We start from the raw sequence: 25,289 nt of genomic DNA, 5'->3' as shown, positions 1-25,289 counted from the left end.
AAAAGACTAATGTGATTCAATGACAGATATTAAGAAATTTTGAGAAAATTGTGGTCCCTCGGATACATTACCATCCTCATGTGGTCTCATCTGACATCACACCTCAGCAACATGGTGTACTCTAATTTACTCCTGTTCCATGCAGTTGCCTATAAGCACAGGTAGTTTTAATATGTGAATTTTCCCAACATTAAAAACTGCCAAATATATTACACTTCTCCATTGTCTGGCTCATGATATGCTGACTTTTTTGTTGTTGCTGTTCATTTGTAGTACAAAATGAATAAAATGTCTGGTTTCATGAACATGTCAGGGCTTTAGTGCTTCCTTATACATACATTGCAAACAAAAACCAGTAAATTTTAACCCCTTTGGAGCCTCTGGGAGGCACCCAGAACTGCAGAGAGATAATCGCCTTTCTGGGTAGCCCTTACAGGCTCCCCACTGAAATCAGGCACCAACCCAATGCACTTGGAAACTCACTCAATCTCAGCTGCCAACTTTCGAGTTTTTCTAGACTGTTTTTAAATGGAGTTGGGAAGCCCCAACTGTTACTGAAAGAGTAGCCAGGAACTCATGGTTATACCTAGATCCTGCCCACATCCATGGAACCCAGAATCCTTGGCTGGAGATGTGGAAGTGAGGTCACGTGAACTGCCCTGCACTGAGAGAAAAGTGTGGAGAAACCTCCACCCCTGGAGAAACAGACTTATTGTTCTCTGCGTTGAGATCTTTCCTTTAGACTATAAAATGCTTGTGGTAAACAGGTGAAATCTCAATAGTGCCTACTACAGGATTCAGAGTCAGGAATTCCAATTTGCAGGGTACATTAGGAAGATGAGGAGAAGCAGTGCTCATCAAAGGGGACATGCATTGTACATGAGCTGTGTAGGACACAGGGATGGGGCTGGAAGATACAGACGGCTGCAGGAAGGTAGATTGGATGCCTCAAGGCATCCATTAAAGGCATCTATTAAAGACCTGCTTTAATAAAGCAGAGAAAGTGGTTAGAGTGCTGAGAATAATAATGATAATAGCTAATATTTATGAAGTTCTTATTACATACTTGGTAGTATTCTAGGAATTTTACGTGTAAAAGTACTTTATATGTAAAATGCTTAAAATATAAATGTAATGGTAATAATTTACATATATTATTCATTTTATATGCTTACAATATAAATATAATAGTAATAATTTACATATATTATTATTATTCATTTTCTTTTTGCAATTTACAAAAGGGAATAACGATTTAGTTGTACAAGATTTTTTTTTTTTTTTAATACAGGGCCTTGCTCTGAGGTCCAAGCTGGAGTGCGGTGGTGAAATCATAGCTCCCTAGAGCCTCCAACTCCTGAGCTCAAGGGATCCTCCTGCCCCAGCTCAGCTAATTTTTTATTTTTATTTTTTTTGTAGAGATGGGTCTCGTTATGTTGCCTGGGTTGGTTTCAAACTCCTGGCCTCAAGCAATCCTCCTGCTATGACCTCCCAAATCTTTGGGGTTACAGGCATAAGCCACTGCCCCTGGCCTAGTTGTATTAGGTCGTAACAGAGAAAAAAAGGGATGGGCTTCAATGTAACAGGATGTAGAGACCAAGAGAAGCATAGTTGATGGTCAGGACAGGAGGGTGCCATGGAAATTCCTAGGTATAAGAATAAAATCTTTCCTAATACTTGGCATATGAGAGGTTGAATTTATCCTTATAGAATGTCAATGTGTTGCCACCTTGAAAATTGTAAATTTGCTCAAACACTTAGGATTTGTTTTCTATGTTTGGCCAAACTATTAACAATAAAAAATGAAACTTATAAGGCTATTACTTGAGTCTAGAAGTAAAATTTTAAACTATGATTTAGTCTCCTTCCATCTTAATTTTCTCCTGAAAATAATTTTATCAGCCTGGTTTTACATATAGTAACTTCTGGTCTAGGAGGCTAGTTTGTGTTTATTGGAGGAAGGAGCCCATGAAAAGCAGAAAAATTTTTCAAACAATATGATCCTGCAATCCCTTGAAGTCAAGGTTAATCACAGAAGAGTGCTAAGATTTGCCTTGTGTTCCAAAGTTTGCAAACTAAAAAATATGTATTTTATCAGAGAAGTGAAATGGGCTCTACTGACTCAAAAGCAGATGTAATAGAACCAGGGAAGAAAGGTGACATCAGACTCAAAGTGAAGAAGCCTAAATAGATAAGGTATGATGATCTGGAAGAGAAGGGATTTCTCTGGATGGCTGCCAATTTACATGGTACTAACCACATTAACTGGACTCATTGATCTCTGCTTTGGGGCCTCTGCACATTCCCTTCCCATTGCCTGGAATTCTCCTCTCTCACTTTCTTCTCTCAAGTTTCTTCTTAAATGGTGTCTTGTCAAAGAGACCTTTCTTCCCTTTTTTTTTTTTTTTTTTTTTTTAGAGGGAGTCTTGCTCTGTTGCCCAGGCTGGAGCGCAGTGGCATAATCTCAGCTCACTGAAACCTCCGCCTCCCAGGTTCAAGCAATTCTCCTGCCTCAGCCTCCTGAGTAGCTGGGATTACAGGTGTGAGCCACCACTCTCAGCTAATGTTTGTATTTTCAGTATAGACGGGGTTTCACCATGTTGGCCAGGCTGGTCTTGAACTCCTGACCTCAGGGGATCCACCCACCTTGGCCTCCCAAAGTGATGGGATTAAAGGTGTGAGCCATTGTGCTCAGCCAAAGAGACCTTTTCATCAGCACTCCCTATCACCCACTCTTCCATAGTATTTATGATCACCTGATAGATTATATATTTAATTACTTGTTTGTGTCTGCCAGTCCCCAGTGGAACATAAGCTTTGTGAGGTCACAGAACCCACCTGTTTGGTTCACTGCTGTTTCAACAGCATCTAGAACAGCCCATCACTCTGCAAGGGCTCAATAAACATTTGTGGAATGAATAAATGAATCACCCATTCAGTCTCTATTCATCAGTCTTGCCCTTTATCCATCTCTGGTTAACATCAACTCATAGACTCTCTATACTAGTCCCTTTATTTCTTATGGAAGGGAGAAAAAGACAGTTGAGCACAGTAGTTACAAGTCTGGACTTTGAAACCACCAAATCCGCTAGGTTTAAGACTGGCTTCATTGCTTCTCTGACGGTTCTGGCCAATAGAACTTGCTACAATGATAGAGACATTCTGTTCTACACTCCCTAATACAGTAGCAACTCGTCCCACAGACTAATTGAGAATTTGAAGTGTGGCTAGTGTAACTAAGAAGATGAACTTTTAATTTCATTTCATTTAAATTTAAATTTAAGTAGCCACATGTGGTGACAGGCTACTATACTGGATAGTTGTAGCTGTATGATCCTGGGCAATATTTCCTAATCTCTCTGTGCCTCCATTTCCTCGTCAGTTAAATGGGAATAATAATAATAATACACCTCATATTACTGTTGTAAGGATTAAATGAGATAATACGTAGAGCACTAGAATAGTACTTGGTATAAGGAAAGCTCTCAGCAAATGGCACTATTGTGGGCAAAAGGAAGTAGCTTCGCAATAACACTAAATCTTTACTCAAATATGACAATGATACCAATCTAACATATTAAAAAATAGGGAAACAAAGGCATTTCCAAAAAGTAAGGTTATAGCAAATATGTGATAAGTTGGAAAGTGGGGTAAATGTAAGGAAACTCTAGAATAGCATGTCAAAAAGTTAGAAATTTTAGTTGATTATAAATGTTACCTTTTTGAAATTATACTTTAAGTTCTGGGATACATGTGCAGAACGTGCAGGTTTGTTACATAGGTATACACGTGCCATGGTGGTTTGATGCACCCATCAACCTGTCATCTACATTAGGTATTTCTCCTAATGCTACAAATGCTACTTTTTAATAAAATAGCAGTTACCATAGCAGCCAGACATCACAAAGTCATTTCAAAATCAAAGGCAATGAGCATCTTCTTAAAGAAACCTTGTGAACAATGTATCTGAGCAATATCATAAAAGGGCTCCCTTGTATGTCTGGGGTTTATTATACAGAATAATTCATTTCCCAACACTTTTCTCTAGCTTTCAATATCTACTCTACAACTGCACTCAAGATTCTATACATTTTTCTTATTTCTTGGGGTTTATTAAAAAAAAAAAAAGAAACTTCACAACAGTGGAAAAGGTGAGACAATTATTTTATAAGAAAAAACAATTATTAATATCTCTTAGGACACCACTTTATTATTGCTCTGCAAAGCAGCAAATTGATGCTGCTATATTTTGAAGGAGACTTGAATTAATATTTTTATTATTTCATATTGTCTTTTTGTTAGCTTCTAAGTAAAATGTTCTTTCTCTACCTATATAGGTTTTTCTTTTTTCATTTATAAATGTCATGTGTTTTTGTCTTCCAGAGAGTTTTAACTTCAAGCCAGATTTGTGAAGAAGAGAAGGAAGAGAAGAGAGGGAGGAGGATGGAAGGAAAAGGAGGAGGCAAAGGAGAAAAAGGAGAAGAGTGGTAGAAGGAGGACGAGGAGAATAAAGAGGTTCTTCAGCTCTCTGATTAGACTTTGCCTGATCAGTCTTCCTCTTGCAACCATTGTATAAATGTCTAAATGGAGCAGGGATGGTAAGAAGCGCACAAGGTCACTGCTGCTTCTGACACGTGCCAGTCTCATGTGTTTAGCACCTTGAACTATACTGCAGTGTCTTTTTGTCTTTTTCTTTCGTCCTCTAGATCTTCCCACCTTGATCAACTTTCGGATTTTATAGTTGTTACCTTGAAGCCTGAGAACAAAAAGAATTTCTTTTGGAAAACAATCTATTTAAAAACAAGGTTTATTCTCAAATGTGTTAGTGTTTACTTGGCTCTATAACGTTTTTCTTCTTTGTGTTAAGGTCAAATATTACAAACCATAGGACCCACATATCTGATTTTAACAGAATATCTTTTTTTCAGTGCCAAATTTTCCTAGTCAAGGTAAGCCATTTAGAATATGTGTCATTCCATATTTATATACACAAGATGTTAAAACATAAACAAGTTTGTTTCATAGTTCATCGTTTTTAATCTTGAAATAAAAATTGAATCTGTTTTCTTTTTTTGAGATGGAGTCTCGCTCTGTCGCCAGGCTGGAGTGCAGTAGTACAATCTCGGCTCACTGCAAGCTCCGCCTCCCGGGTTCAAGTGATTCTCCTGCTTCAGCCTACAATAGCTGGGATTACATGCACGCACCACCACGCCCAGCTAATTTTTGTATTTTTAGTAGAGACGAGGTTTCAACACCTTGGCCAGGATGGTCTCCATCTCTTGACCTCGTGATCCACCCGCCTCGGTCTTCCAAAGTTCTGGGATTACAGGCGTGAGCCACTGCACCCAGCCGAATCTGTTTTCTTAAATAGAGCTTAGATCATACAGAAATGATACGATCTCCTATTGCACTGACTCTGTGGGAAAAATCAGTATGTTAACCCTTTCTCTATAAAGAGCTGAGAAATTGTCTTTATATCAGTTTCTAACAGAAGGCTTTGGATTGTGATGTCAGTTTTGTGTATTAGAAAACAAGGCAAAGTTTTTTGTTTTCGTTCTTTTTTTTTTTTTTTTTTTTTTTTTTTGAGACAGAGTCTGGCTCTGTCGCCCAGGCTAGAGTGCAGTGGGCGATCTCGGCTCACTGCAACCTCCGCCTCCTGGGTTCAAGCGATTCTCCCGCCTCAGCCTCCCCAGTAACTGGGATGACAGGGGCGTGCCACCACGCCTGACTAATTTTTGTATTTTTAGTAGAGAAGGGGTTTCGCCATGTTGGCCAGGCTGGTCTTGAACTTCTGACCTCAGGTGATCCACCCACCTTGGCCTCCCAAGGGATTACAGGCATGAGCCATTGTACCCAGCTAGAAAAGAAGGCAAACTTTCAATAACAAGCAACCTAGGCACTAAACTACAATAGTGAGTAAAATAGCCACGGTCCCTGTCCTTAGGAAGCTTCTAGTAAAAAGGCTACAACGAGCCATTACAGCTCCTTGCAACCCTTTCGCCTAAGCCTCAATTATATCATTCTGCAGCACCCCAATCCCTAACTCCAAAAAGAGGGTGAAAAGAGGACCTACCCCTGGAAAGTTTCACACCTTGTTCTGTTCTCCCCTCACTATTACCAAATCCCTAGAAAGGCCTAGTATGGAAAGGACTGAACTTACTCAATAAATAATGGAGTAGCAATGGCTTGGCAACACTAAAATGTGCATGATTTTTTTTTCTAGATTAAAAAAGAAATAAAACAGTGAGGTCACCTGGAGTTTTTATAGAAGAGCAATCTACCAGGTCCTTTATACTTCTTGTTCTTTCTGGGATTGCCTTTCTAGAGTGATAAGACAATGGAGATGGTGATACTAATACCTAATATTTATCAATGTTTTCTGTGTACCAGATCTGAGATAGGTACTATTTTTAATCCTCATTTTACAGATGAGGAAACCGAGGCACAGGTAGGCTAAGGAACTGGTCCAAGGTCATACAATTACCCTGTAAAAGAAGTATCCACCACACAAACCCAGATGTTCTGGCTTTGGAATTTATGCACTTATCTAGTATGGTATAATGGCCGCCACATTTTTCTTCCTGGTAATGCAAAATTATTTCCAATCTTATGAAGAAAACTAATCCCTAAGAGATCCTCAACATTAGAAAGTGTGTTAGTCTTCATATCTCCTCTAATACGCATAAAAGGAATGCAATAGGGAAGGATAAATGAATGAGTGAAAGAAGAACAGGAGGAGTGAGAATCCAATTACAGTATTTCTATTATTTCATTTGGTATTTTTATTTTTATAGGAGAACTAAGAGAAACCTACTACACTACATACGTATGTCACTGGAAGTGGAGACCTTCATTCCTTTGCTCCTAATATAGTTTATCTCAGAAAAACATGATGCTAACCCAGTATGAGAGATTCATGAGTTTTGAGTAGTCAGTTCAGAAACTACAATTACTTTGCCTGCATCCGTGTCCATTTCTCCCATCCTGTTCCCCATTGAGCAATGGCACAAAGTGGTGACTTGGTACTTTGATGTTTGGAGTTCATGTGGCCACACAGTTAAGCAAAGGCAATAGAATATTATCCATGGGACTTACATTTTGGATAATACAGCAGAACAGATGACCAAAAAAAAAAAAAAAAAAAAAAAAAACAACCCTGATAACTAGAACACTTAAAAATACGGAATAACACTTTGGGAGGCCAAGGTGGGTGGATCACTTGAGGTCAGGAGTTCGAGACCAGCCTGGCCAACATGCCAAAACCCCATCTCTACTAAAAATACAAAAATTAGCCAGGCATGGTAGCACGTGCCTGTAGTCTCAGCTACTCAGGAGGCTGAGACAGAAGAATTGCTTGAACCTGGGAGGCAGAGGTTGCAGTGAGCCAAGATCACACCATTGCATTCCAGCCTCGGCAACAGAGCGAGATTCTAAGAAAAAAAAAAAAAAAAAGGAAAAAAATTCAAAACTTTTAAAAGCATGCAAGACTGAGCTTATAGTAAAGTAAGACAATATTAGAAGTAAGAAAAAAGACAAAGCAAAAATCCAAAGATGTAATGGAGCACTGAAGCTGACATTAACCATGGGGGCATCAACTGACCACTAGTGGTAAAGAGTTTTTTCTCATCTTTGTCATATCACAGAAAATGATACTAGTACAATAGCAATTGCTAGAACAAATGGGAAGGTATCTGGGAGCATCATCTATTATGCCAAATGTAACTTTGTAAAACCACTTATTATGCTTACGTCACGTAACATCAGAAAAAAATGAATATAAAGTACTAAATATTAAAAATATATTGACTATAGCTTCAATATCAAGTATATGTAATTTGTGTAAACCATGCCATTGAAATATTTGTAAATATTTTACAAGTAACTTGAGCTTTTTATAACGAACATAGAATTTTGTTATTTTATATGATGCTTATAATGGTTGCAGGCAATTCCTGTTCAAAACTTACAATAATACCCTTTTCAAAAATCTCAGCATAGATAAACAGGTCATTTTCCCATAAAAATTATAGTGGCTAAAAAATTAACAAAGTTGATAACCAAATTAAAAAGTTAGAAAAAAAACAAGAGAATAAACCCAAAGAAAATAGAAGAAAGGAAATATTTTAAAAAGCAAAAATGAATGCTATAGGACAGAAGAATGTAGTGGAGAAAATCAACAAAGTTAAAGCTGGTTCTTTTAAAAAGACAATAACAAAACTTTGGCAAAATTGAGCTAAAGAAAATAGAGAATACGCAAGCAACCCTTATATTATTATGTGAATATATTAGGAGCAGCTTTATGCCAACACATTTGAAAATTTAGATAAAATAATTAGACAAATTCTTAGGAAAATATATCTTTACAAACTGACTCAAGATGAAATAAAAAGCCCAGATGATTCTATAACAATTAAAGAAATGTAATAGCAGTATAAAAATCCTTCCATAAAGAAACACCAGACTCAATTTTATGAGATAATTCTATTAAACATTCCAAAAACAGATCATTTGATTCATACACAAATTTTTTTCTCAAAGACAGAAAAAGAGAGAGACTTCTCAACTTTTATGAATCTTATATAACCCTCTTATCCAAACTAGGTAAAGACAGTATGACAAAGGAAACAAAAAAAGACCAACTTTACTCATGAAAATACTTCAAAAAATCATAAAGTAGATCTACCATTTGATCCAGCAAACCCATTACTGGGTAGCTACCCAAAGGAAAATAAGTCATTATATCAAAAAGGCACTTGCATGCATATGTTTATTGTAGCACAATTCACAACTGCAAAGCTATGGAACCAACCTAAGTGCCTATCAATCAATGTGTGGCTAAAGAAAATGTGGCATATATACATACAGCATGGAATACTATTCAGCCATAAAAAAGAACGAAATAATGTCTTTTGCAGCAACTTGGATGAAGCTGGAGGCCATTATTCTAAGTGAAGTAACTCAGAAATGGAAAACCAAATACGGTATGTTTTCACTTTTAAGTGGGAGCTAAGCTATGGGTACACAAAGGCAAACAGAGTGATGTGATGGTCTTTGGAGATTCAGAAGCGGAAGGGTGGAAGTGGGACTGGAGATTTCAAAGCTACATATTGGGCACAATGTATACAACTCGGGCTATAAGTGCACTAAAATCTCAGCTTTTACCTCTATACCATTCATCCAGGTTACCAACAAGCATTTGTACCCCAAAAGCTATTGAAATAAAAAAATTAAAAATAATAAATATTAGCATGAAGTCTCATGATGTATGGCAAAGTTGTCTTCATTTTTTAAATGCAAAATTACTTCAACACTAGAAAATCCAGTATTATAATTATCTTATCAATATATATTAATTTGGAAAAGTAATTTGATCACTTCAATTGATGCAGGAAATGCGTTCAATAAAATTCAACTTACATTCACAATTTAAAAACTTATCAGTGTGGGAATATAAGGGAGCTTCTTTAATTAGTATTTGCAAAAATAAAAATCTACAGTATATGTCATTCTAAATGGTGAAATATTAAAAGCATTTCATTTTAAAACAGAAACAGACAAAATTAAACAATATGCTACCCAGGAACGTGTACATCACTGATAAAACTATAAGAAAATATAAGGTAATAACACAAAACTCAAGACTCAAGAAAGTGGCTACTTCTGGGTGAGAGGGTATGTAATCAGGGGAGTGGGTAGCAGGTACACAAATGGTCATTTTAGTATGATTTTGTAAACCACACACACACACAAGCCATACACACAAATGTAAAATATATTATTCATAACATGAGGCAGATGAAGTGAAATAATGGTTCATTTTGCAAGTGTTAGACAAAATCAAAGTGATGGCTAGGCTAAATAACATTTATAACTACAATAGGTATTTAAATCACCTTCTCTTTCATTGTATAAATTCAAGCTTGGCTTTTTTTTTTTTTTTTTTTTTTTGAGACAGAGTCTCACTCTGTTGCCCAGGCTGGAGTGCAATGGCATGATCTCGGCTCACCGCAACCTCCACCTCCCGGGTTCAAGTGATTCTCCTGCCTCAACCACCAGAGTAGCTGGGACTACAGGCATGCGCCACCATGCCCGGCTAATTTTTGTATTTTTAGTAGAGACGGGGTTTCACTCCGTTGGCCAGGCTGGTCTCAAACCCCTGACCTCATGATCTGCCCTCCTCAGCTTCCCAAAGTGCTGGGATTACAGGTGTGAGTCACCACACCCAGCCTTTGGCTTCTTATAAATCATATTTCTACACTAAACTTGGAAAATACTTTAACATATTTGGGGAAAAATTTCAAATGAACTGCTAATGTCACCATGAGACTTGGAGACGAAGAATTATAAGTGAGACTCATTCCATTTCTTGAATAGCTCTATTATAATTAAAACTTTAGTGTATAGGGACCACCTCTCACAATCATTTGTTTGGCTTTCTAGAGAATTTGCAAAAAAAAAAAAATCAATTCTTTAATAATATGCAAAAGAAGGGAAGAGCCCTTATGAAATGCAAACTAATATTGATTGCAGAATTTTCTCCTTTGTTCTCTGCACACTAAGTGTGGCCAAAACATTCTAAGCAGTACCACAGTAATGCTAGCATGCTGAATTAAATTGCACTATCAGTACAGTTTCAAATTTTCTACTTGGTTTGTTCACACACAGACACTTTAGTGGGTACTGGGGCCATAGCAGGGCACTGGGGCTAATGAGGGATAATTCTGGTGAGGATTAAAAAGAATGCTCTCTGAGTATAAGATGGAAAAAAGTATTGATTTAGAGAAGGGAAGTGTGCTTTTTGAAAATTTTCCTCTAAAGAACTTTCTGCACTTCAGGTTCCTAAAGAGATAAAATAGGAACCAGCTTGAGAATTTGTGTCTCCTTTGAGTGGTGTTCAGTGGATAATGCTATTTGTGGGTATAAAAGGAACTCATTCCTTTCCTTTTGTTTTATTTAAGGAAATGGAGACTGGAATATGTAGGTAGGAACTGGTAATTAAATTAGGTGCCCAGTTTTTCATTCTGATTTTGTGAAGCATTATTTGCTTATGGCTGCAGTCCATGTTCTGAGTTATCTTAAACATTATTTTTAAATTCTGAAAAGTCCCTTAAGTTTCCCAAGAAATGGGATTTCCAACCCTACTTTTTAAATTTTCAAAACAAGTTCAGGCACCTGCAGAAACACAACTACAATGCATAGTTCATGACCACCAAGACCAAAGGGCTGTTTAGAACCTTACAGTTCTGAATCCCTCAATTTCTTTTGAATTATCCAGTGACCTGCTCAAGTCATTCCCATGTGTCCATCTCCAGTCTAAGGAACAACAACCAAAATGACCTGATGGGGATGACCATGCCAATGAGTTCTCCAAAAAAGGAGGCCACTGGAAGTCACAGCAGCTTCTTCAAAGGTCAGATAGATTATAAAGAGTAATTTCAAAGCATTTTATATTAAGGCAAGGGGCTGCAGAAATATTCAGGAGGAGCTGGCTTTTCCCTTGTAGGTAAAGGAGCTTTCCCTTCTACTGTGAGTTTTCTGATAAATCCTTTTTCTTATTCTTTTTCAATCTTCATATTTTATCCTCCACCCTCCATCCTCTAGAATATCATCCTACAGGCGGTGTCAGGGAGAAAATGAGTCTGGACCTGACCCTGTAAAAGGCAAAGTTCTCAGAAGTACAAGATGACAGGGCTGGAGCTCCCTCTAGAGCCCATCCTGCCGACAATGGAGGGGTCTTCAGCAAAGTGAACTGGGGCTGGTGGATCCTGACCCATTTCCCTATCCTGCTCATCTTACTGGAGAGCCCCTTCAAAAGACTGAGAGGTCTGGAAGAGCAGAACTATTCACCATGGCCTTCAAGATGGCTCAGTGATGCTCACTGGCATCTCCAAAAACAGTGTGGTCGAACAAGCTTATTTAGTAAGTTCTCTTGTCAAAATCAGCTCCAAATAGTCACCACAAAAGGAACTTGGATGAATACGTAAAACAGAGAATGTTCATTTGCTTATTGTTTAATCCAGTAGTTTGGATCATAGTCATAGATGTAGTCATAGCAAACTTGATATTCTGATTTTATAATAAACTGATGACTTTAAAATGAAACATTTATAAGAAGCAATGTTGTTGCTGCTTTTTTACTTTCTTTAGAAAAGCTAAAGAAATACAAGGAGGAATTAACATGTTAATGAAAAATAGAACAACATAACCTTCATTTGAGCATAAATCTGAAAATTTTAAATCACTACCTTCTTTGCTTAGGAAAACAATAAAGATTCACAGATAAAGTATTGAGAAACCTAATTTTCAATGTATTATAGTTACATTTTGAATAGCAGAGGAAAATGCTATTTCTAATTTGTTCCTGATGTTATTAGAGATGGAGAATATTCAATTTTGCTTTCGATAACTGTGAAGAGGAAATAATTTGGGTAACAGCTGATAATATTTCTCCATCATTTGGAAGAACTTAGTAAGAATGACTAAATGTTCGGGTCTTAACACAATTAAAAAACTGTCTTGCCATGCATTCTTCAAAACACGGCTTCCTTTTTTAAAGTTTGTTTAGTTGCAGTTATCAAACAGTTCAAAATGATTTCCAAAATACATTCCTATTATTTTCAGTCATTACTCCAGACAAACAATATGGAAGAGCTAGTTCTGTTAACACAAAATTAAATTCTTAACTGAACCTGGTGTTTTGTTAATAATGCATACAATTCATTATAAGGATCACAATAGCATTTTTATAACACCATGCAGTTTACTAAAAATACTTGCAAACATTTTCTAAATCTCAAAACAAAGTAGGTCCAGCATACACAAATTGCGCCACTCAATTGCCTTCGTTAGGTAGTACATCGTAAGTTCAGTTTTTCTGTTTACTAAATTTTGTAAACACCAACCATTCCTCTGGCCCTGATCTCTTTAGTAGTAGTAGGAGTAGTAACAGTAATCATAGCTAACATTTTTTTGAGTGCTTACTATGTTCTAGGTACAATTTTAAGTGTTTTATGTGCATTAATTCAATAATCATACGAATGAAGAAAATATATTTTATTTAAAGTTTCATTAGACTGAGAAAATTTAACTTTAGATGCCTACTCGTCTTTCTAGTTTTCCTTTATTTTCTTTCTGCTTTAATTTCACTCTATCCTTGATGGTTTGCCTAACATTTACTTTCTTGGTAAATACACAGCAACATTTGGTTAGCAGATGTTATTTTTTAAATGTCTATAACTTGCACTCTCTTTTTTAAAAAAAATCTGGAATAGAATTGTACAAGCCTTAGAAAAATTAAGTCAAGAAAATGAAAAGCCAAAAATAGATGACTTACCCAAAGTCATCCAGCCAATAAGATGACAGGTCAAGATGCAAATATTGACCACACGCTAGCTTCCCTTCCTCACCCTGATCCCCCCAGAAACTGCTCAAGTCTATTATTACTTTCTCTGGAACTGTGTCTGTACCTTAGCAACTCTGTCCATCTTTACCACCACCATCAATAAGCAAATCTATTAAGAAAATTTCTGCATTTAATTGAGGGCAAGAATGGATGACATAGAGCCAGTAATGTGGATGTTGCTCTAGTCCTGTAGGAATTCACAGTCTAAGATTAATGGCAATAATCTCAGAGGTGTAACCAAGGGGACATTAGGGGAAAAGAACCACCGCAGACTCTAGGTTAGAGAAATGAAAAGGATGGTATGACGGCTACCTAAGTATGCTTGAAGAGGAAATTCTGGTAAATACACAGATAATTATTTCCCCTGCAAAGAGCAGCTCCTTCCTTGCATGATGATACAGAATGGTGAAAATGCATATTGAAGACTTACACTAAACAAATGGACGTTACATTGGGAGGCAAAAGAAAGTGGTAGAAATGGAACTGCAGTGGGAATCAGATGCGTGTTGATCTCAATTTTTCCAAGGTATTCTTTTGGCAAGACTCTGAATCTCTCTCAGACTTAGTGGAAATATGCTGTAGGCCAGGGAAAGAGTCTGATTTTGGCTCAAACCACCTATTGTCTTCATGACCTTGAACAAGTTCTTTTGAGTAATTTTTTAAGCCTCAATTTCTTCATCTGCAAAATGGGCATAACACGAACCTTGTAGGATTGTTATGAGGGTTAAACTAAAGGTTTTGCAAGTGGTAGTTGATCAATAGTTAGTATTTATCATTATTATTTCTTTTCTTTTTTTTTTTGAGACGGAGTTTCGCTCTTGTTGCCCAGGGTGAAGTGCAATGGCAACATTTCAGCTCACTGCAACGTCTGCCTCCTGGGTTCAAGCGATTCTCCTATCTCGGCCTCCCGAGTAGCTGGGATTACAGGCACTCGCCATCACACCTGACTAATTTTCGTATTTTTAGTAGAGACGGGGTTTCACCATGTTGGTCAGGCCGGTCTTGAATGCCTGACCTCAGGCGATCCACCCGCCTCGGCCTCCCAAAGTGCTGAGATTACAGGCGTGAGCCACCATGCCTGGCCATTATTATTTCTTAATCGAGAAAATGAGAAGATTATGTTAAGTGATTTCTAATATCTGTCCAACATTCAAAAGCCTATGAGTCTATATCCACTTGACACAAGGTTAAATACTTTTGTTAAATGGCTTTTAAGCTATATTGTTTCTCAGAGGTGGGCCATGTCATTTTTTACAGCACAAAGGGTCAATCAGATCACATCTAGAAAATCAGTCTAATTTTCAATCAACCTACAGTTTAATTGGGGATAATACATTAGCAATAAAAGTCATACATGGAGGTGAGAAAATAAAACCAAAGGAAAAAAGTCTCAAATTGCTTAGGTTAAGTATATTTTATCTAATCTATCTTCTAATACAAAATTAGCCATGAATAACTTGAATAAATCTTCAAAATTTTCCAAAGGAGAGATGATTATTTTCCTAAATTCACACTAAATCATCTTTGCTCTGGAATAGTATTGTTCAAACATTGTGACTACAGCCTACAGTAATACATTTTATGTTGCAACCTAGTCCACACACACATATGTGTAAGTATGTAAATATTTTTAGAAAATAAAGGTTTTGGCTGGGCGCAGTGGCTCACGCCTGTAATCCCAGCACTTTGGGAGGCCGAGGTGGGCAGATCACGAGGTCAGGAGATCGAGACCATCCTGGCTAATATGGTCTCTACTAAAATACAAAAAAATTAGTCGGCCATGGTGGCGGGCGAATGTAGTCCCAGCTACTCAGGAGGCTAAGGCAGGAGAATGAGGAGAATGGTGTGAACCCAGAAGGCAGAGCTTGCAGTGGGCTGAGATCACGCCACTGCACTCCAGCCTGGGAGACAGAGCGAGACTCCATCTCAAAAAAAAAAAAAAAGAAAAGAAAAAGGAAAATAAAGGTATCATAAGACCCTTTTTATATGCCTTGCATTCATATTTTCTACTCTCTTTTAATCCAAGTTCTAATGTTGATTATCTACGAACTGATATCACGACCATTAAAAGGTCATCAACCATGATTTTTAAAACACTACAGTAGAGCATTCCTTTCTCTATGAAGGTTTTTATAACATACCAAGTGGTCAGTACTATGTTTTGTCCAGTCAACTGGTTAAAATGTAGCTATTCAGTTAACTCATATTTGGTATCACACAGATCCACAATATCGCCGGCTATTAATCATTTGAATTTTAGATGAATTCAATTAGTCTAGTTTGTAATTATACAGGTTCTTAAAATGTTCTGTAAATGTATTTACCCAAATGTTCACTGTAAGTTCTCTTTTCCCATTAAAGGCATTATATTACAGAAATCAATTTAAACTCACAATTTATAACTAGGTTTTCAAAGAGAAACTATAGAAATGCTTTTCATCAAATTTTACAATGACCTATTCTTTCTTAGGTTGCCTTATTTTAATCTTTCTCCTTATTTCCACCTGCCATACATCTAGTATCTCTCCCTTTAAATAGCTTGATTTTAGAGTCTATTATAAATTATAATCTATTTATATATAATAGAATCTATTATAATTCCCTGACTGGGGGTGAAGCCATAATTTTTCTTTCTTAAAAACTGGGATTTGCACACAGCTCTGCACCACATGACATATTGTAGCTCTCTGCTTGTCCTGTGCCAATACATTTTTAAGCCATTGATGATATCAAATTCAATAGGCATTTGATGTTATGAAATTCCACAGGCTTTCCAACCTTGAATTTCATCGTCTCTTTACTAGTCACACTTCATTTATTTTTGGTGTCACTATTCTATATCTCTGCCATTCTTCACAGCTGGATTTGTTTGCCTGTTTTTTTTTGTTGTTGTTGTTTGTTTTAATGCTGAGCCTTCTGTCAATGATAATACACATTTCCCATTTTGATTGTGCAGCACCTCACTTTTGATCTTCACTGAAACCAACTAAGAGCCATGCAGAAAACATTCCCTCCAGACTATTTCCAGAAGGAGTCTACAAACACTTAAAAAAAAGGGCCTGTGATGCATTCTGTACTAAAGCTAAAGTTGAATCCCCTTCAAAATCCTATCTGCCATTGTTCTCTAACAGGGCAAAGAGAACTCCCTTGATTATTTAGGTTGTGCATGTCTGCTTCTGAGTTAGGGCCTCTTTTCAGATCTACAACTATTTTTCATTTATCCCATTATTTTTCACTGCCCTTCCACTAGCCCTTTCATTGATAAGTCATGATCTTAAAATTTCCTGCAATTAGAAGATCAACTTCACTCAGACAATCATTTAGGATCTTTCTTCCTGTTGAGCACACATAGCAGCCCTCCCCTGCTGCAGCCCTTGGTTTCATTAGGGTGGGGAAGGTATCAGAACTCAAGTATGGCAATTTTGTACCAGCAACTCTATTTCCAAAAGATTTTCTTTCTTCTTTCATTCTAGCCAATAGTAGTCAGATATGGTTCATGTCTACATTGGTCGAAAAATTATTTATCTTCCCCTTGCAAGCCCCTTATTTTTCTTTCTTTTTTTTTTTTTTTTTTTTTAGCAAAAAAGGTGAGAAATGCACTCACTCAAGATTATAGTTAGGACAATTTAAACTATGAATAGTACCAGGACCTCGTGCAGTGGGAGTATCATAGAACTGTAGCCATAATTTGAGTGCTTATGTCTTTAATTATGATATTAATTATGTAAACATCTAGGATGCTGAGGGAGATTATTTCTATTTTTCAAATGCCTCAGTGACTTTTTATGAGAGCATTATGTTTAAGTCATCAAATAACTTATCTACTATTTGCTATATGAAGTAGCCTCTTACTTTCCATCATTATTACTATCTTCTTTTTATTATTAAGAATAAAGGTCAGCTCTTTGGCCTTTCCTCATATCAAATAAAAATTCCAGTTGACTCATTATGATAAGGAAAATTCACATTAATTAAAGCTGGTGCTGACCCCCAAAGTTCAAATACATTATGGAAATTACACTTTAAAACTAGTCCAGTTACCATGAGATTAAGCCCTCAAAGTAGAATTCTTCTAGAGCGTTATTTGCTTCATGCCAATGTGATCCAAAATTCTCTCTACTCCTCTCCCCGTAGTTTATCTCCTGATACCACACACAGAAGTGCACTGAGCCACATACTGGAACTCTAGCTATATGCTCTTCTGTTTCTTTTTTTTTTTTTTTAATTTTACTCGCTTTGAAAGATTTCTGAGGTATGTACATACAGTGCAATATACTAGCCTGGCCATCTGGATTCTCTTTCCTGAGTGGTAGCAACATGCCAAACAAAAATTACCAAATAGGTGTTTTCACCTTAAGCCTCTGGTACCACATTCTGGTTAGACTTTTATTATATTATTTACTGACAGAAGTGTAGAAGTACTTTATTATATTTTTACAGTGGGAAACTTGTTGATTGTGCAGCCTTGCACCAAGAAAAAAATTCCTAACAATATATTGTATGGGTTATATGGAACCGGTTATTTTTCACAGATGTTTGCTTAAAATCTCACTTTTATAAAAACTGTTTGGACATCACATTAATATATTTTCTAACATCTCTTCAATTGTCACATTTCTTGTCACATTACATATAAGGGAAATGTTTCTAAATTATTCCAGATCACTTTCTTGTAGGTTCGTCTTGGTAAATAAAAAATTATTTTAAGTGAAATATGTTGTTAGAAAACAAAAACTGCCCTCACCGGCAGTATGTATCCTTTCCTCTACACATGGGAGAAGATTTGAAATGCTCTGATAGAAGAAAAGCCTCTCTTTAGGGTCACTCCATGGCACTGAACTCAGGATGCATAAGCAGCATTTTGGGGCAAGAGCTCACTTTTTCATACTGCTCAGCACTAGCCAAAGAGTAAGGACAGATGATTGTCCTGAACACTGAGTCTACACCTGAGTACATCCCAGTTCTGTCCCCTCTTCAGAGCACCCCATCGGAGCTCAACACATTCAGAATCACTCTGTCAGAGAGGGCTTGGCCGGCTCCATGGGAGTCCAAGAAGAGCACATCTGCACTGATGCCCAGGAAGAAGTGGGAAAGCCTGGAAAGACAGGAAACGTCTTTTCCTGTCTTTATTGCTCCTGAAGGTACATAAGGAAATCCAACCTAGAACAAGTCCCTGCCCTTTCTGAAAGAAAACGCAATCTCTTGATTTTTACATAAAGCCTCCATTTTGGATGATACGGGGTTTTTAAATGAGAAAATAAATGGTAAGGGAAAATTTGCTGAAGCCTGAGATATGATTATCTCCCAATGCTGTAATAAAGATCATTACCTACACATCAGAAAGCCTCTGTTTGGGAAAAACCTCATCACAAATTAGGGTGTCAAGTCACAACCACTGTCATCAAAGAACAAGGACTAGTTCTTTCAGTGTGGTCACTACTAGTGATGCCACACACCACTGAGAAATGAGTATCACGGCTTTCAAAGTACACAGCATTCACTTCTCGCCACAACATATGGGAAATTTATTTTATTTTTTTTGAGATGGAGTCTCACTCTGCTGCCCAGTCTAGAGTGCAGTGGCATGATCTCGGCTCAGTGTAACCTCCACCTCGTGGGTTCAAGTGATTTGCCTGCCTCAGCCTTCTGAGTAGCTGGGATTACAGGTGTACGCCACCATACCTGGCTAGTTTTTGTATTTTCAGTAGAGACAAGGTTTCACCAGGTTGGCGAGGCTAGTCTCGAACTCCTGACCTCAGGTGATCTGCCCGCCTTGGCCTCCCAAAGTGCTGGGATTACAGGTGTGAGCCACTGCACCCAGCCCAACATATGGGAAATTTAAAGTCCTTTTTCCTTTCATTCTTCACCTGATTATTCATTATTTTTCAATTTATTAACTCAATAAAAAATTATTGAATACCTACTATGTGCCAGATATACACATACTACTATATGCCAGGATATAGTAATAATAGCAAGACAACAACAGCAACAATACCCAACACTCACAGAGGGCCTACTTACTGTAAACCAGACAGTAACTAATACATTAGCTCATTTAGTTTTTGCAACAGTCTCCTGACAGGTACAATTATATGCATATTTGCAGATGAGCAACTAAAGCATAGGAAGATTAATTCCGCAGGTCACACAGTCCGTAAGTGTCACAGCCAGGCTTCAAACCCACATCTTTTAACTCCAGTTTCCATGCTTTTGACCTCTATGCTGTATAAAGAAAAACAGGCAAGGCCTTATGGAACTTTCAATGTACTGGAGAAGACAGAAATTAAATAAACATGGAAATGTGCTGTAATTTCAAATGCTAATGAGATCTATAAGAAAACAGGAGGGTGCCACAAGATAGGATGGTATAAGATTTCAAAGGCTCTTCTTGCAGGCTAAGAAATATAGTGATTACCTTTGGTGACTCTCATCTCACCTAAACGACAAAGTTATAAAATTTAAGAAAGCAAGCGGGATAAAAAGAATTTGGCAGAACTAAATCTAGGAGGCTAGGGGTAACAGACTAAACAATTCACCCCTTACCCCCTGCCATAAAGCCTTGTCATGTTGGTGGCCCTTCTTGCTGGTACACTCAGAATGATACAGATGAGGAATCTGGGGAGTACAACCCATTCTGTCCTCACCTCTCCTTAATAAGAAAATCCAATCTGGATCAGGTGTCCCATCTCCACAGATGAAAGCAAGTATCTTTCCACATCTGTTGGCTTTGACCAAGAAATGCACGACCGATCTCTACAAAACCTTAAATTCCACTGAATACTTCAGCTTATAAAAAGAAAAAGAAAACAAAAGATTTCTTTGGCTTAATATGGTGAACACATGGGCTTCTGGAAACAACTGAAGGTATGGCTTATAGTCACTAGAACAAACAAAGTGTGGTTTATAAAATGTGGTTATTAGTAGACTCAGAAACCAACTGAAATATTGACTTAAAGAGAACAAGAACATAGAAGCAGAAAATAAGGTTCCCAGGGGAAGAAAATTCCCTTTCTATCCTGATTTTTTTTTAAAATCTGGACTTTATTACCCTGCTTGACCAATTACAAATCTACTCCTTTCCTTTTAGTGTCAGAGAAATTACCCAGAAAGAAGAAAAGCCTCTTTTTTTTTCCTTCTGAAGAAATTGCCTTTCTACAGATTTAGGAAAGTTTTATATCTCTTATTATCATTATTTTATATATTATTTTTATGTCTCCAGTTTTTATATAAGACATGGTCTCTACATACAGGATTACATCCAAAGATAGTATGATATATTAGCTCCTAATTCTGTGCTTCCTAGTTTCATGCTACTGTGTTTGGTAAAGACTTAGAGTGAGGAGGGAGAGGGTAAGGTGTTCATAACAGCACGATAATTAAATGTGCTTCACACACCTAGATGAATGAGCAACATCATTTTCAGATCCAATAAATAAATTAATTTTTCTGGTTCATCGTTCAGAATCATAAAAATAATAATTTTTTATATTGTAATATCATAAGAAGTCTCCTGTTTCATCATCTTAAAGTATCACTTGAAATAGGATTTTGGCTGGGTGCGGTGGCTCACACCTGTAATCCCAGCACTTTGGGAGGCCATGGCAGGTGGATTACTTGAGGTGAGGAGTTCCAGACCAGCCTGGCCAACATGGTGAAACCTTGTCTCTATTAAAAATACAAAAAATTAGCCTGGTGTGGTGGCACACGCCTGTAGCCCTAGCTACTCAAGAGGCTGAAACAGGAGAATCACTTGAACTCAGGAGGTAGAGGTTTCAGTGTGCCGAGATTGCACCACTGCACTCCAGCCTGGGTGACAGAGCGAGACTCCATCTCAAAAAAAAAAAAAAAGAAATAGGATTTTATATTCTACTTGACTACATATAGGATGTTAGTATATTAAAAATGCTTAGATAACTAAATACACAAGTGAATAGTTTGATTTCCAATGAGGGATAAACAGTCTCTAATAAGCAAATAGTACATTAAGGTCTCATCTTTCATATTTAGCAAATTACACTTGAGATTAGCCTAGGTACTGGTAAACAATAGGTAGGAGAAGGCTACTTAACATTAAAGAGGAATAGTCTAAAGGCTAAACTTTCTTTTTCTTTTTTTTTTTTTTTTTTTTTTGAGATGGGGTCTCGCTCTGTTTCCCAGGCTAGAGTGCAGTGGTGCAATCTTGGCTCACTGCAGCTTCTGCCTCCCAAGCTCAAGAGATTCTCCTGCCTCAGCCTCCCAAGTAGCTGGGATTACAGGCACCCACCACCACACCTGGCTAATTTTTGTATTTTTAGTAGAGATGGAGTTTCACCATGTTGGCCAGGCTGGTTTTGAACTCCTGACCTCAAATGATCCACCCACCTCAGCCTTTCAAAGTGCTAAGATTACAGGCATGAGCCAGTGCACCCGGCCTAGACTAAACTTTCAAAGTAACTTACAATAGATTATATTAAATTTTTTGTTAGTATAATGAGACTTAATTTTTTTAGAAAAACCCTGAAAACCATGTTAAATGTAACATTCTTTAGAAATATCTTCTATATGTTATTCCTTAAAAATCTGTGAATGAGTGACAGATTCTTATTTGACCTGTCATCAGAATCCATTTTTCTTTTATTAATATACTTCACTAATGAACAAAATCATGTCCTACAGTTTACCTAGAAATAAAACACCAAATAATTGCAAATAAAGGTTTTAAAAAGTATGTCACTTAAGGATCTGGACTGCTCCAAAATGAAGTAAATGTGCTTACATCTTTAGTACAAAAACTATCCCCACATTTTACATGACATGGAAAACAGGATAAACATTGATGTCAAATGCCTGAGAACAACATTATATTTCACTGCTCCAGGACAGACAATTTTTGTGTGCTCTATTCCAGAAAAAGAAAAGGAAAAAAACGAAACAAAAAAAAAAAACTTGTAATGGTTGAAGTTTGTATTAACTTCAAAGCTGGTATTTCTTTCTCAAAGATCATTTTCTTTCTGTCCTTTAAAAAAGCGGGGGGATTAGAGTATGAAACCTCATAAAAATCAAACATTGACGAATATGTTGTTGAGAAAGCACCTGCAAAGTATTTTCAGACCTTTTAAAAACGATGTAATTTGAATCACCTGTCTAAATAGGTCATTTAACTTAGAAAAATTAAAATTAGCTGTGCAGGGTCAATTCTTTTTCTACAGCATCTGCATCTTGTGTGTCCTCTTCAAAGTCAAACCAGAGCTAAGTGTCAAGAACAGCCATAATACATGAATTTATTCCAAATCTTACAGTTATTCTGCTTGAAATGGCCATAAAAGTTATATGTTATTATATATAAAAACATAGAGTGAGGAGTTGCTAGAAAAAGTTGGGGATGGGGGTGCAGAAGGAGACGCAGAACTCACCTTTCAGGAGATAATGGTATGTGTAAAGGAGGGAGTCTCTATTGGTGCTCATTTCTTGCTTTTCACATACACACTTTTACAATACATGGCAAATCAAAATCAGGCGAGCCAAAACACAAAATAAATACTTTCACATAAGTATAGTCTCCCACAAGCTTCTCTTTCGTTATCAAACTAGCAATATAGGACTATGAACCTTAACGCTATTGTCCAGCACCTTTAAGTATCTACTCACCCTACAACACTCTGGTAAACTCAGGGATTGAATCCCTCTCCCCAGAAAACCTTCCCAGGAATAGAATAAACGACAACATCTTGAAACATCTTTAAAATGAGAACAGTAAAATAAAACGCAAATGAAAAGTTTAGCTGCCTAAGATATTCAGTGTCCTTCTACAACCAGACCATCCATAAAATCAAAAGGACCTCAACAATGTTGGAACAGAAATATGTCAGGACCACTGGACCCTTGACTTCAGAAGGGAGGGCATCCAAGCTGGCTGGCGGAGAGGCAATCGGCATCAGGGGAAGTACAGTAAGGAGTCAGTTTTGTTTCAGGACTCTTCAAAGCCACCAGGAAATGTACCCCATCCTTTCTGGGTTAAAAGTAACTTTGATGCACAGAAAAAAAGTACTTTCATATCCTCCAGCTAGCAACAATTTATCATCCACAGGCAAAGAGTGATCGGAGATGCTAATGAAACATTCTCCTCTCTGCCCACTTCCCAAAAATGAGATCTTGAAGAATCTTGATTTACTAAAGACTTCTCTCTGTTTAAAGATGAAATGGAAGGACCTTTGCACGAACAAAGAGGCAAACTGAAGACTTGACATTGAGGAATTGCGAAAGAATGTTCTAAGCTACATTCTTCTTACAAGGGGAAACCCAAAACAGAATTAAGATCTCTTCACCTCCAGATGGAGGAGTAAACATATTTAACTGCCCGAGATGGAAAGAAACAGTATCACTCCAGCCACCGCCCCCCGCCCCCTTTCCCAAGATCAATGACAGAAATAGTCCCAGCAGCGAGGGGCAGGGCAGGCTGGCTGCTCCTTCCACTACGACCTCTCCAAATCCGCTTTTCACTTCGCCCTGTCAGTCCCTCCTTAGTCCCTCAGCACGGATCCCCGGCCCCATCTCTCTAAGCGGCCACTTCTCCGCCCACCATCCTTAGTTCTGAGCGGACTCGGCCCCACAACCGCCCTGCCTCCGGCGCGTCCCTCTGGGTGGGCGTCCCCCACACTTGGGAGGCTCACGAAAGCCCCGGGACTAGGCGCCAGCGCCGGGGCTGGGGAACCCCGGGGGTTCCGGCCTCGCTGGGCTCCCGCCCCCCGCACCTCGACGCCTGAGCGGATTAGGCGGCTAGGCTAACGCGCACAGCCCCCGTCCCTCCCACTCTGGCCCCTCCCCGGCTCGGGCGCCCCGGGGTCCTCCGCCTCCGCGGAGGTGAGCGCGCACTCACCGGAGGTGAGCTGCATCCAGGCACATATCTTGTACACAGTGGCCGTGTTGCAGAAGAAGAAGAGGGTAAAGCAAACGATGCAGGCAATGATGAGCATCATGGAGAGGCCGATAAAGAAGGAGGCGGCTTTGAAGGCGCCCGAGGGCAGCGTGGAGAAGTCCGTGAAGCTGCCCCTGCAGGTCAGCTCCCGGGAGAAGCCGTTGCCGATGCAGTAGTGGAAGAGCCCGAAATAGCCGGCTTGCGGGGTGTCCACGCCGTCGCCTATCCAGTAGGGCTGGATGAAGCACACCACGTTGACGATGGCAAAGCAGATGGTGAAGATGGCCCACAGCACGCCGATGGCCCGCGAGTTCCGCACATAGTTGGTGTGGTACAGCTTGGCAGCCTCCTGAGCCGGGAGCATCGCGGCGGCGGCGGCAGCGGCGGCGGCTCCGGGCATTCTCCTCCTCCTCCTCCTCCTCCTCCTCCTCCTGGTCCTCCGCTTCCCCCCGCCTCTCCGCGCGCAGGAGACACACTCACGGAGCCTCGCGCGGTGCAACTCCCCTGCCTCCGCCTCAGCCCAGCAGCACCAGTTTCAGAGTCTGCATCCTCGCTCCCGGAAGGAGGGCGGGGGAGCGCGGAGCACCCCTCCGGCTCGCCTGGCACAGCCTCCCGGCTCCCCTCCCTCCCTCCCTCCTGGCCCGGGCTCCGGCCCTCCTCACCACCCTCCACCCCTCTTCCCGCCGCCGCCGCTGCAGCTGCTGCAGCTGAAGGCGGCAAATCCCTCGTGGAGCACCGCGGCGCGCAAGCCCGGGGCGCCCCCCGCTCTGCTTCCCGCCTCCCTCCCCGCTGCCCGGCCCGCGCTGCCAGTGCCCAGGGGCGCAGAGGACAGTGGCGACCCCGGAACGCCCATCAAGGGGTGGACACGAGCCAGAGAAGTGGGCCTGGATTAGGAGGGCAAGGGTAGTCTAAGAAGGTGGCAGGAGCACCCACAGGGATCCTAGAGGCAACCCCAGGATCCTGGTGGGTGTGAGAGGCCGGGCTCGAGAG

General features: G+C 39.1%; 1 protein-coding gene across 2 annotated transcripts in view; it reads right to left on the bottom strand.

Moving 5' to 3' along the window:
• LHFPL3 (LHFPL tetraspan subfamily member 3) overlaps positions 1–24,876 on the bottom strand; it is a 589,720-nt gene extending 564,844 nt beyond the window's left edge. Inside the window, exon 1 of one of the 2 annotated variants that reach the window (XM_054496486.1) lies at positions 24,261–24,876. In XM_054496486.1, coding sequence (XP_054352461.1) covers positions 24,261–24,699 — 439 coding nt within the window. In that variant the 5' untranslated portion in view covers positions 24,700–24,876. The remainder of the gene's footprint in view (positions 1–24,260) is intronic. The other variant, XM_054496487.2, reaches the window with a different exon arrangement.
• Positions 24,877–25,289: the final 413 nt, after the last annotated feature.

The sequence above is a fragment of the Pongo pygmaeus genome, chromosome 6 (genome assembly GCF_028885625.2).
Source record: "Pongo pygmaeus isolate AG05252 chromosome 6, NHGRI_mPonPyg2-v2.0_pri, whole genome shotgun sequence".
Classification (NCBI taxonomy): domain Eukaryota; kingdom Metazoa; phylum Chordata; class Mammalia; order Primates; family Hominidae; genus Pongo; species Pongo pygmaeus.
This window is presented reverse-complemented; position numbering and strand designations above follow the sequence as displayed.